This window comes from Stigmatopora argus, chromosome 2 (assembly GCF_051989625.1).
Source record: "Stigmatopora argus isolate UIUO_Sarg chromosome 2, RoL_Sarg_1.0, whole genome shotgun sequence".
NCBI lineage: Eukaryota > Metazoa > Chordata > Actinopteri > Syngnathiformes > Syngnathidae > Stigmatopora > Stigmatopora argus.
Genome location: NC_135388.1, coordinates 12359994 through 12371812, shown reverse-complemented (window position 1 = coordinate 12371812; position 11819 = coordinate 12359994). Strand labels below are relative to the sequence as shown.

Below are 11819 nucleotides of genomic sequence, written 5' to 3'. Positions count from 1 at the left end.
CATTAAGTGGATGAAATGGGCATTGCAGTCTGTAGTTTGTTAAAATGTAGAGGTTTTGACATTGTTGTTAATAAACAAAGAACAATATTAATAAGGAATATATGCATTGTGCATTCTTAGTCTTTTTGATGGTTTCTTTTTTTTTTACTCCATACACACCCACACACAATCTTAATACATAGGCGATACAAATAAATGACTCCAAGTCTCCTTTAAAAAATAGCAACACTTAGCACTGCGGTTGAAGACAAATTCCAGTATTTTATTCCAAAACAAGGCATTAATTCTGATTTGGCTGTCTATGAGTAATAATAGCTAAATAATAAACAAAATACTGAAAGATTTGAATCAGTGTAAAAATACTGTCAGTCACATTGGGGCACTTCCCACATCATCCAAACATGCTGCTTACACAAGCAATTCTGCAGTCATGTTAATCTTGTCAAATACTGAAAAAAATTAATTCAAATGTCAGTGTTGGTCTGACTTGCACAATATGATTGGCAGATTAAACGTGACTTTGGTTAAGGGCTAGAAATATTCAATGTACAAAGATATGAATTGATTCATTCAGTCAGTTGACTCACAGCAACTGCTTAATGCTGGTTTGTGCAATATTTCGGTATCCAGTTCAAAATACATGTACTAGTTGTACGTGGGTGTCAACTCGTGCAGCTTTGTCTCAATAGTAACTAGTATGCCAAAGTTTGTGTTATACTAGCACCATATGACTGGGCCATCAAATACATGTACAAAGGGCTTAAAGTAAGTAACATAACACTCAGGCTAAAGATGTAACCAATGTGTATAGCAATTGCCATAATCCAAGTGAAAATTACAGCTAAATAGGCCTGAGTGGTGAATGCAAAGATTGGGCATGAAAGTTCATGTTCATCCAGTGAATAAATTGAAAATCAGCCAACGTTGCACAAAGGCCTTTTGGTCCTTATGAGCGTAGTAATTCTTACATCAAGAGTGCACCACCATTGGTCCACTTTAGTACTGGACGGTGCAACAGCCAGCGGCCCCTTGCCAACTTGTGGCATGCCACGAAAAAGTGCAGAAAGGAAGAAGTGAATGCAGAAAAGGTGTCTCTAATCACTTAGTTCCTGACAGTGTGCACAGGTACGTACGCGCCTTTGCCTGTGTGTTTGGACCTGAACCGTGCATCTGGTCAAACCATAAGTATGAAGCAGAAGGTGGCGAGCTTTTGCCTGAACATCCTCCCAGTTGCTGGCACTTGAAGGCGCTGGAAGCAAAAAGAGAAGAAAAATTGAGGATCTCACTTTATAAAGTACAGTGGTATCTTAAGTTACGAAATATGGGGTCTAAATTTCGGTTATGCTACCTGTGTTGGCAGTAAATTTTAAAATTTCGTTATAAAATTAAATTTAAAAAAAAAAGCTTTGTGAACCAAACCATGTCAATAATCTTATTTGAACACAACACATGAAAATGGAGCAGACAGCTATACTAACATTAATATGTAGATCAAATGGCAATTCCCACATGCATAAATTCTTCATATTTTCCCAAAAATGACAAATATTATTGCAGCCACTGGTTGGGAGAGTCTTCTTTGGTGTACCATAATTCACTATAACTAAATGCACTAGGTCTGTGCATATTCATTAATAAAATACTCACTGATTTATCATTTTTGTAATGTTATAGCTGCATGTTTTCACCAGGTTAAAAAAACAAAAACTTTTTATTACTACAGTCATTTCATTTAGAGTTTTGGGGGTATTAATGACATTTCCAATCAATCCAACAGGGAAAGATACAAGTGTTTTGAATCAATTATTGTCGTTTAGATGGATGTATCAGGTATGTGTACACAATTTGAGATTATTCTTGATTTTACTTATCCGCCTGAAGTGTGTTTCTTTTTTTCCCTCATGGTTGATGATGCAAAGCATTTTAAATAAAGAGTTCTGTCCTGATAGATCGCACACTGGTTAAAAGAAAAATACCTGATTCACATGCACATCATTTACAGGTCAATGGTCTTTGTATGATTTTGTTGCAGTTTCAAATTTTTTGTGGCCAAGACACTTTGAAAATAAGATGTGGTCATACAATAAAATAACCATGCATTTTTAAAATGTAGTTTGTCTGCACACTGCATTTAACTTCACATGTACTATTCTCATTTCAGAAAAATGAATGAAACCCATTTGAATTGAACTGCATGATTCAATGCAAGAAATACGCTATTTTTATGGGTTTCAACTGGCCATGAAAAAGTAAACAAATTATTGAAAGCAGTAAATCATTGCTACATAAGAGGAGCTGCAGTTGGAAAATATAAAATTACCCCACAACTTTAGGAACTTTTTCTTATAAATGCATACATATTGATTATCTGAAAATGATTAATACTATTAAAACATCCACCTTTCATGACCTCAAATGATGCTGAGCTCGTAAAAGAATGAATGTTTGCAAATTGTGCTGAACCAACTCACTTAGTTGAAGGTGTACAAGCGCTGATGTCTTGTCAGCAGTAAGCGCCCAAACATTCAGCTCATCTACAGACTGCACATCCTCCAGCTTCAGGAGATCCTCTTTGATCCGATCAATGTCTAAGTGTCTGGGCACACCTGTATGATGAAGGAATAGTGTCAGTACCTGAGTAAAAAAAAAAAACACGGTGGCACATTTGGGAAGAATCCGATACTTGCCTTCCAGCACAATAACTGTTGTGTCTCGTATGATGCGGACTGTGGTGAAGAGAACTAGAACTGAGAAGATGTATGTGCAGATAGGATCTGCCAGTTTATATTCCGGCTGAGGAGAGAGAAAGGGAGTGAAGCCAGAGAATTAAATGTGGGTAAAAGACTCAAATCCATCTAAATTCATCAGCCACTTAATGAAATCCATTTACTCAATAATACATTGAAAGAGAAATGACTAATGGACTCCATTTCCTTATAGGTATGCCCATATTAATGGCTGTTTGTCCTGTTATTTTGAGGAAAAAGTACATTTACACTTGTATACAAGATGTATTCTAACTACTACTTCACATTGTAGCAAAGGGTAATATTTTAAGTGTTGTCCTATAAAAACATATTTCAGTCATAAAACATTCAACGTGAGGTCACTTTTGTGACAGACTGGGAAAAAATGTTCTATCTTGTTTCCATATTATTGGTAAGTTAAAAAAAAGACTTTATTCCAAGGTACCTTGAAGCGAACAATGTATGCAGCTATAAGGACCCCGACACTCTGGAGTAGGTCACCCAAAGCGTGGATGAAGGCAGCTCGTACGGCCAGACTACCGTGTGGTCTCTGGTTCCGCCCAGAACTTGCGGAGTGCGACTCTGATGGAGCTGTGGCGTTGTGGGAATGACCGTGACCATGAGAGTGAAGATGACCACCTTGGTTTAATAAAAAGCCCATTCTGAATAGGAAAAACGCATGTTATTATTATGTTATAATACTGTAGCTACACTCTCAATCACCCAAACACAAAAACTCACAAGCAAGTTCTTTGGAGTCCAGCTGTTATGTACGGCCGTATTTGGAAAATATGTCACACTTCAAATTTAAAATCATCACTTCCAAAGAAGTCTCTCTTTCTCCAATTATTCCGATTTCCTCCCACATCCCCAAAACAAACATTGCATGGTAGGTTGGTTGAATAAACTAAATTGTCCTTAAATAAGAGTGCACTTGTGAATGCTTAGTTGTCTCAATGCGCTCCATGAATGGCTGGCAACCAATAAATAGTTCATCGCCTACTGCATTGTTAGCTGGGATAGACTACTGCACCACCACGTGCCTCGTGAAAATAAATGGAACAGATCAAAGCCAAGGAGAATTTGACAACAACATTGAGACTCACATGATGTTGACAGCCACGCCCACTGCTGCCGTGATGATCATGACATCACCATTGATGTTGAAGTCTTGGTTTATCGTCCTCTGAACTGCCTCGAAAAGCAGTATCGCCGTCAAAATGTAGATAAGCGCCACACTGAGTACTGCTGATATAACCTCTGCAACAAAAACAGTCAGGTATGACAGAAGCTCAGGGTCTGAAATACAGATCTAGTATAATCACAATTCCAAGACTGCAACGTAACCAATGGCAAGGCAGTGTGAAAGTTTTCATTCAGATCTGTGTTAATTTACGCCAAATCTTAGCTCTCTGTTTCTCGAGATTTTGAATAAAGACGTAAAAAAAACAGGGGCTTGCTTGCTATCTTTGATTATCTACAAGAAATTGTGAAACGCGTGTTACAAGTTAGACAATGTGTTGGGAATATTCCATTTTTAAAACCTCTGTTGCGTGCACAAGGTTTAGGGGTTACTAACCCTTATAACAATAAAAAGGCTAAAGCTGTCTGAATCATCAATGAAGCTTCCTTGAATATTCTTAAGCAGTTGTGAAAAGCAAAATGCGATATACATTTGCATTCCAAGTACAGAACTTGTTTCTCATGTATTTTATCTTAAATCTTATCTCTCTAAAGAATAACAGTACAGCGCTTCTGTGTGTAAGAATTGTTGGGCAGTTTTCAGTGATTTCTCGGCTCAGAATCATCACACATCATTTTGGGGTGTTGAATGTGGAGCCTTACCAAGGCGATGAAGTCCAAAAGTGAATCTTTTGGTTGGTGGTTTAGTGGAGAGCCATAGCGCTAGCAGAGAGAACAAGATACCCACCACATCGGCTAGCATGTGCACAGCATCGGTCATGATGGCTAAACTGTTTGACACATACCCACCTGAGAAAAAGCATACATTGATATTCTTGTTATTCCGGTATGACAAAACTGGCGCAACATTAAGCACACATTTTCATGTGATAAATAACAAAATGTATGTGGTGGATTCTTTACACCCTTCTATCAATATTAGTGGCCTCAGAGGCCAAAGGATGATCCGAACAACAAAGAAACATGGCTGAAAGTAAGAAAACTCTGTGACTGGAATATTTACTCATAGAGGCGGGGCGGTTTCATGATGATAAAATACACAAATTTTATGAACAATGATATATTTGCCAATATATATAAAATTTGGGCACAATCCAATTCAAAGGCATACTTTGGCCACACTGGGCAGAGACTCTGCTTACCTATAATTTCAGCCATCATGAAGAGAAAGTAGAGCACAGCTGCAATGCCCAGCCGTTTCATCACCTTCTTCTGCTTCATGGTCTCCCTCTTTTTGGTGCAGCTGTCGCAAGGGTCCATGTTCAAGGCCGGAATGCTCGGACTGGAAGACGTTTCCAGTAGGGAGTCATCATCTTCATCGCGTCCCACAAACACCAGTGTGTTGACCGCTACCCCATTGGACGGAGCCCCGGCAGAGTAGTCTGACATCTCACCAGAGACCACCACCTTAACATGGAAGGCCATTTTCATATTTAATTGAAATCTTTGAAAATCCGTTTTGAGTTCTATGTACTCGTAGGTTTTCTTTCTTTCTGAAATAAACCAGTGCACTAGTATTTTTTTGTTCCCAATATTGCCTTCCATTTCTGCATGACGTTTCGGAAACCTCTCGAAATTTCAAATGTAAAAAATAGTGATAGCACACAATTTTCAACTAGTACGATTTACCTCACAGGTAAAATTCGAAACACTATTTATATATTTCATAAAATGTAATCATCAATCATCACATCACACATGACATGAATGCTATTGACAAATGTTGTCAAAGGCTTTTGATGTACTGGTCCTACAAGATGCCCAAAGCTATACTATGAGTAAGAAGAAATGGAGTGGCTTTAATTGAGAGGGAAATAAATTACCATATTTTTAGGGCTATAAGCAACTATTCTATCTCTCCATTTAAAAGCAGCCTGGTGTGTTATAGTGATAAGTATTGCCACTTTGGCTGCATTCATAGACTCTAACTACTAACACAATTACTATTATCTAAAAACACTCGGACTTACTATTTTAAGTGTAGCAGCGTGCTCTTGTAATGTACATTATTGAACGCACTGGTGATACCACTGGAGTTTACATTTATGACAAAGCGAGGTATTTACAGGTTCATGCCGACTTATTGTTCAGAGAAGACGTTTGTGCTTTCCTTTCATAATGCTGAATTTAGGCAATAGGCGATAGAGCAATAGACATTCGTTTAGTAGTCATGAAAATAAAAAATAATCTTTATCCCTAATGTGTTACTACAGCCATGTAACGCAAGTACAGCAAGGAGTGAAAAGCAGCCAATTTGTGACTCCATGTGACTAAGATTTTATGACTTCACCTATGACTTGCTTAACTTGGCAAAAACTTTACTGAACTTCCTTGAAAAGTCATGCGGGCTGAACTTGAAACAAACATGATTTACCTTCATCTATGGAGACTATTCTAGTATATTATAAGACCTATTCATCTTTAGGATATTGAATAAATGCTCTGACCAGATTTCCAATACCTTCAGCTTGTTGAATTTGGGTGCGTCATCTTCCACCAGCTCGTCAGAGAAGTCAAAAGGTGCCGTGTCGCTGCTCATGTCCAAGCCGTTTTGCTCTTTCCTGAAGGTGGAGCGCACCTTGTTCAGCAAGCTGGACATCTTCAAAAGTAAACTGGGTCGCCTCTGCATGTAGCACACCTTTCTCCAGATCAATGATTCACATCACGTTTACACCTTCAGCACCTGGGTGAGATCAAAACAATAACTAATGTCAGCATGTACATTCTTATTGTGTTTTCTACATGTAAACCTTAGGTTTTTTTCCTCAACTCATTTTAAGCCTGTATGCATCAATGTTCAAGTTACAGTGAATGGGATGTGTAGTGGTTCATGTCAATGTCCATCACAAAGAAATGTCATCTGCTATTGTTTGTATTATGTAGTAATGAATAAATTGAGATTGTGTCCATCGTCCACATCTAATTTGGTGATGATTGACTGTAGTTCGCATTAGGTATTCAAAGTTAAACGGCAACATTCTGATATTTTCAGACGTTGAAGTAGGCGTAAATAGAGATGCTCACGAAAAGTTTGGTGAAGATAAATAGCAGTTTTCGAAATAGCTTTATTTTGGGCATATACACCGACTGTTCAATCAGGCAGAAGTAGGAATGATAGAGCCAAACGTCGTAATTTAATACCACCAGCTGCTATATTTCCAGAAGAACTATTATTTTGTACTAACAAAGTTAAAAGATATTTTTAAAACGGTGGACGGCGGTTAAACAAGTTACCGGTATTTTCATCACAATACTCAACCACAACTTGACAATAAGTGGAAATGATAAAGCGATCAAAAGTCACCTGACACAGGCTAGCTCGCTATACAATCAGTCAGGCGATTCCGGTTCAATTTGCTTCCTCATAAAATACATAAAATAAAATACATTATATTAAAAAGAAGAGAAGGGTTTCTTTGTTTTTTTGTTTTTTTTACCTCAACCTGGCTGACACATGTTCCCAGTCGTTTCAACTAAGTACGTATATACTACACTAAAGAGGTAGGAAAGAGATGGGAGAAGTCAACTAGCAAGTTTGGTGGAGAAGTGCGCAGGTCACGTGACAGCCTCTGTCACAACATGTTTTTAGCTGCAAAACAACTCGAACTGTAAACGGTCTCTTTGTTTAAGCAGCTTTTCTTTCCACAAAATACACGCAGGAAACGCTGCGGCAGACAAATTCCAACGGGTAATGTATTGTCAAGCGACCTTAAACTTCCATTCTCCGGATACGTTGTTTTTGAATGAAATTGAAGCCAAATCACGATGTAGATGCTAGCTAGCTTATGCTCCTCTCTGCAGTCATAATGTGTCACGAGATCGGTGTTGTTAAAGCGGACTAAATGCTGTTTTTGGGTGGCTTTTACAGGTTATTGAGTCGAGTAATTCATGGAGGAAATGGAGGATGAAGGAAACTCATCTCAGGGTGAGTTTGCTCATACTAAAGCTGGGTCATTTGGTTGGGATGTAAACATGTCAGCAGTAAAGTTTGTCTTAAATCAAAGCAGATTAGAGGTCCATTGCCTTCAATGGCAGCAAATGAATTAATAATGAGGTAAATATTGAACTGCTGATATCAATTTGTACATCTGCCTTAATCCTTTAGATCCACAGCAAGATCAAGCATTTGTGAAAGGCTCCGATCATCTGGCAAATGTATACGTCGATAAGGAGGCTGTGTACAAGCTGACAGAGGGCTTGCTCTCCCACTACCTACCTGGCTTGCAAAACTCCAAACGTACCCTCCAAGAACTTACGTGAGTTAACTAAGAAGTCCCAGATCATCATCTGACTGCTGAACTAACTATATAAAGTAGTACTAAGTACCGTACAGTGGAACACAATCCATTCCATAGCTTGGTTGACCTTTAGGTGGTTTTCATTTGCATGCATACATTTTCGTTGATAATTATGTTAAGAGATTATTATGCATGTATAAAGGCATTTTTATAGTAACATTTGAGCAATCCTAATTCATTGGCTGCCATTAATGGCAATATTATGTGTACTCTGAGTTGAAATGGATGGGACATGTATCCCAGTCAATGGGTTAACTGTAATGTAAATCTCAGTGGGAGACTGTATAATTTCTCTCTTTATGACAAAATCAAGTTCTTCGCATAGCAATATGGTTACATAATGGAGTATTGGAGTTATTAAAATTGATATGTGGTAAAGTTGTTCTCAAAAAACACCTAAAAAGTACATTTTAGATTTTTGCAAGCCACTTAATGTGTATAATGTGAAGTTCAAATGTGAACAACATTATGATTATTGGGAATAAAAACAAAGAATAATGGTTTGATTTAAATATATTGCACAAACAAAAATCTGAAGAAAATCTCCACCTAAATACAATGTTAAAAGCAAAGGTCACACTTCAATGTTAAATTCAGCTGGCCCAACAAATGCATCGTACTGGCGCCATAAAACAAGTTGAAAAATAATTACCAAATCCTCTTGATAACCAAGCACTTCATTCCCTCAGACAAAATCAGCTCATATTGTTGGACACACTGGATCAAGAAGTCACCAAATTTCAGGAATGCAATGCCTTACTTGACCTGAATTCATTGGTACGTTTTACCATCACTGGCAATTATTGCGTCACCATCAAAGGTTAACATGTTGCCTCAACCGGTTTTTGCCTTTAGTTTACAGAAGCCAAGGTCTACCACAACAAACTGGTAAATATCAGGAAAGAGATGATTTTGGTCCATGAAAGAACAACAAAACTGAAGGTATTTTTACACTTGTCTGTTTTTCTAGTTCCTCTCTATACATCAATCATGGTAATCTTTTTCCTGTGATAATGGCAAAATCACTGAATCAAATATCCTTTCAGAAAAGAGCTTTAAAACTGCAACAGCATAAACAGAAAGAAGCACTGGAGAGGGAGCAACAGCGTGAAAAGGAGCTGGAAAGAGAGCGACAACTAATTGCTAAACCTGCTAAAAGACCATAAACTCTTACCAAATTGTGTTTTTACATGTTTTTGCCTATTTTCTACAAAATGACTGCTAAATGTTTTATGTTTCAGTCCTATTACTGTAGGAGCATTGTTGCTCTGAGTTTGCAGTTAGGGGTTGTTTCCAAAAAAGGGTGTCAATATCAAAAATATTGGCCCTTCAATTGAGTGAACTAGTACTGGAAAGAAAGTTACCCAAAGACTGCCTGGCGGAATGCACTTTTAATTGTGTTTGTTTTTGTGTAAATATGCTCAAACATGCAAAATGTCATGTTGATTTATCCGGACATGGGTAGAACCAAAACTGGCGAGTTGCTAAATCAATGGTACTTTCAAATATTAACCCCTAATGAAACATACGAGCGCTGTCATCTGCCTTTGTTGAGATATTATAGTAATATAATTTTTACTCGCACCCTCCCAGGTGTTTCATTTAATAAAACATTTTGCTTTTAAATGCTATGTGTCATGCTTGACTGATTTTATTTCCGGGTTTGATGTGATTAGTATTTTTTTAGGTTGATCCTTATCCTTAGTTCTGCATTCTGTTCAAGGTTTCTTGGCCAACTATGAACATAATACAATTAATGTTTAATATTCATTTAAATAACACTTTAAAAAGTCTAATATATATGTGCATATCCATCATAATTTTGCCTCCAATATATACCTGTACTATGATGATGGTGACTAAATGTGTTCCCTTTTACTCACAAATTGACTTGGGCATTCAAGAGATAAAAAGCTATGCGTTGACAATGTTCAGCCACCAGATGTCAGCAGGAACCGAGGAAAGTTTCATTCTGAACCGCTTATCCTCATAAGGGCCGCAGGGGGTACTGGAGCCTGTCCCAGCTAACTATGGGCACCAGGCAGGGGACACCTTGAATTAGTGGCCAGCCAATCGCAGAGCACCAGGAGACGGACAACTATTCATCCTCACATTCATACCTTGGGACAATTTAGAGTGATCAACCCTGCATGTTATTGTGATGCGGGAGGAAACCGGAGTACCCAGAGAAAACCCGCGCAAGTCCGAGAGAGAACATGCAAACTCCACAAAGGGAGGACCGACCTGGGATCAAACCCTTGACCCCAGAACTGTGAGGCTGGTGATTTTTCCATCATACATATTTGAAAACATTTTTTAACCAGTTTTATTTTTTCATGTACAATACGTTTTCATAATTTACCCTATCACATCGCAAAATGCAAGAGCTGAATACTATTTCCGACCAAAGACTTTTAGCATGATTTTTTTTGCAAAATACATTTCTAGTTGTATATGTACATCTATGCCAAATGGTAAATAACTATAAAACCTCACATATTACTTTGTAACTGTACTGTAGCTATTGTACTTTATGAGAACTTATTTTTTTTAGACACGCTATGAAAGTGGGTGTTTTTGCCACTGCTCCTAAATTGTTAAACAACTGATTTCAAAATAGAAAAACCATTTTGGACACCATTGTTTTGTTGACATGTCTTTGTTTTCTTGCTCCCGTGGACAAAAAGTAGGTTACATTCCTCCGCATCCCAACAAGACCACGTGTCAGTTGAAGCCCTGCCATTTCACATAAAGATCTATATTTATACTCCACTACTACTGCAGGAAACCAACATTGCGTAGTTCAGCCTTGCTTGGCGCAAAATGTACACCACAAAATGGTCACGAAGAGGTCCAGACGAGAGAAGTAGCCATCTACTTGTACTCAATGTGACCACAGTCAACACACTTCCCCATTCATGTGTATTTATAAACACACTTCCTTCACATTTAAGTGTCAGCAAATGAAACATCAAAAGAAGAACTGTTGTCTGTGAGTAACTGGGTCAGTAGAATATCAAAATTTTAAATAAAGGACAAACATCCTGTTTGACCTCAAGTGAACACACCCACTTTTATTACGTAATATACCAAAAACAAGTCACCTTTTGACTTTAACATATATAAATGTATTGTATTTACATTTACTACTTGGTAATTCTTTTTTTTCAGTATCGAGAGTTGTTAGGAATCAAGAGTAAGGAAATATTTCTTTGGAAAATGAAGTTGCATTCTCTGAATAAACAACAATATAAACCACCACATTGGGAGTACATCAAACTTCTATGTGGCTCATAAAAAAAAATTCCAGGCTTTAAAAAAAAAACTCAGATTTACTGTTCTTCGTATCTGAGCAGCTAAAAAAAACACAGAAGTGAGAGAAAAAAAATCAAGTTCTATTAAAACCCACCCAAAACAAAATTGATCCAAAAGTTCCATTTAAATGTGTTTTATTTTCATGCTTTAAATGAAACTCATATACCAAGGCACCAATTTTGGGCCCTGACTCACTCGCTGGTCCATTATGTTGTCGGGAGTAACAGAACATCAGACATTGAAGGAAGTACGTGAC

At 37.7% G+C, this 11819-nt stretch overlaps 2 protein-coding genes across 4 annotated transcripts; one reads left to right on the top strand and one right to left on the bottom strand.

Annotated features, from left to right (window-relative positions):
• Nucleotides 1-236: 236 nt before the first annotated feature.
• Nucleotides 237-7551, bottom strand: slc30a4 (solute carrier family 30 member 4). Of its 3 annotated transcripts, none has more exons than XM_077621640.1 (9): nt 7388-7551; nt 6412-6633; nt 5093-5357; nt 4593-4739; nt 3854-4007; nt 3193-3409; nt 2688-2793; nt 2472-2606; nt 237-1249 (listed from the first exon to the last, which is right to left on the bottom strand). In XM_077621640.1, the coding sequence occupies exons 2-9, from the start codon at nt 6577-6579 to the stop codon at nt 1095-1097; spliced, it is 1347 nt and encodes a 448-aa protein (XP_077477766.1). In that variant the 5' UTR covers nt 6580-6633; nt 7388-7551; the 3' UTR covers nt 237-1094. The 3 variants fall into 3 exon arrangements, with proteins under 3 accessions (XP_077477766.1, XP_077477774.1, XP_077477779.1); XM_077621648.1 differs by having other exon boundaries at nt 7255-7396; XM_077621653.1 differs by lacking the exon at nt 7388-7551 and adding an exon at nt 7185-7206.
• bloc1s6 (biogenesis of lysosomal organelles complex-1, subunit 6, pallidin) lies at nt 7288-9874 on the top strand. Its single transcript, XM_077621675.1, has 6 exons — nt 7288-7638; nt 7819-7875; nt 8056-8206; nt 8938-9025; nt 9104-9190; nt 9295-9874. Exons 2-6 carry the CDS (start codon nt 7839-7841, stop codon nt 9412-9414), a joined length of 483 nt encoding a protein of 160 aa, XP_077477801.1. The 5' UTR covers nt 7288-7638; nt 7819-7838; the 3' UTR covers nt 9415-9874.
• The last annotated feature ends 1945 nt before the right edge of the window (nt 9875-11819 follow it).

Excerpts from the sequence above, each read along its gene's own strand:
- bloc1s6 (XM_077621675.1), top strand. The coding sequence starts at position 7,839 with ATGGAGGAAATGGAGGATGAAGGAAACTCATCTCAGG. Across the intron at positions 7,876-8,055 it reads TGAAGGAAACTCATCTCAGG|ATCCACAGCAAGATCAAGCA; the intron begins GTGAGTTTGCTC and ends TTAATCCTTTAG. Across the intron at positions 8,207-8,937 it reads CGTACCCTCCAAGAACTTAC|ACAAAATCAGCTCATATTGT; the intron begins GTGAGTTAACTA and ends TCATTCCCTCAG.
- slc30a4 (XM_077621640.1), bottom strand. The coding sequence starts at position 6,579 with ATGCAGAGGCGACCCAGTTTACTTTTGAAGATGTCCAGCTTGCTGAAC. Across the intron at positions 5,358-6,411 it reads CCAAATTCAACAAGCTGAAG|GTGGTGGTCTCTGGTGAGAT; the intron begins GTATTGGAAATC and ends TTCCATGTTAAG. Across the intron at positions 2,607-2,687 it reads AACAGTTATTGTGCTGGAAG|GTGTGCCCAGACACTTAGAC; the intron begins GCAAGTATCGGA and ends TTCATCATACAG.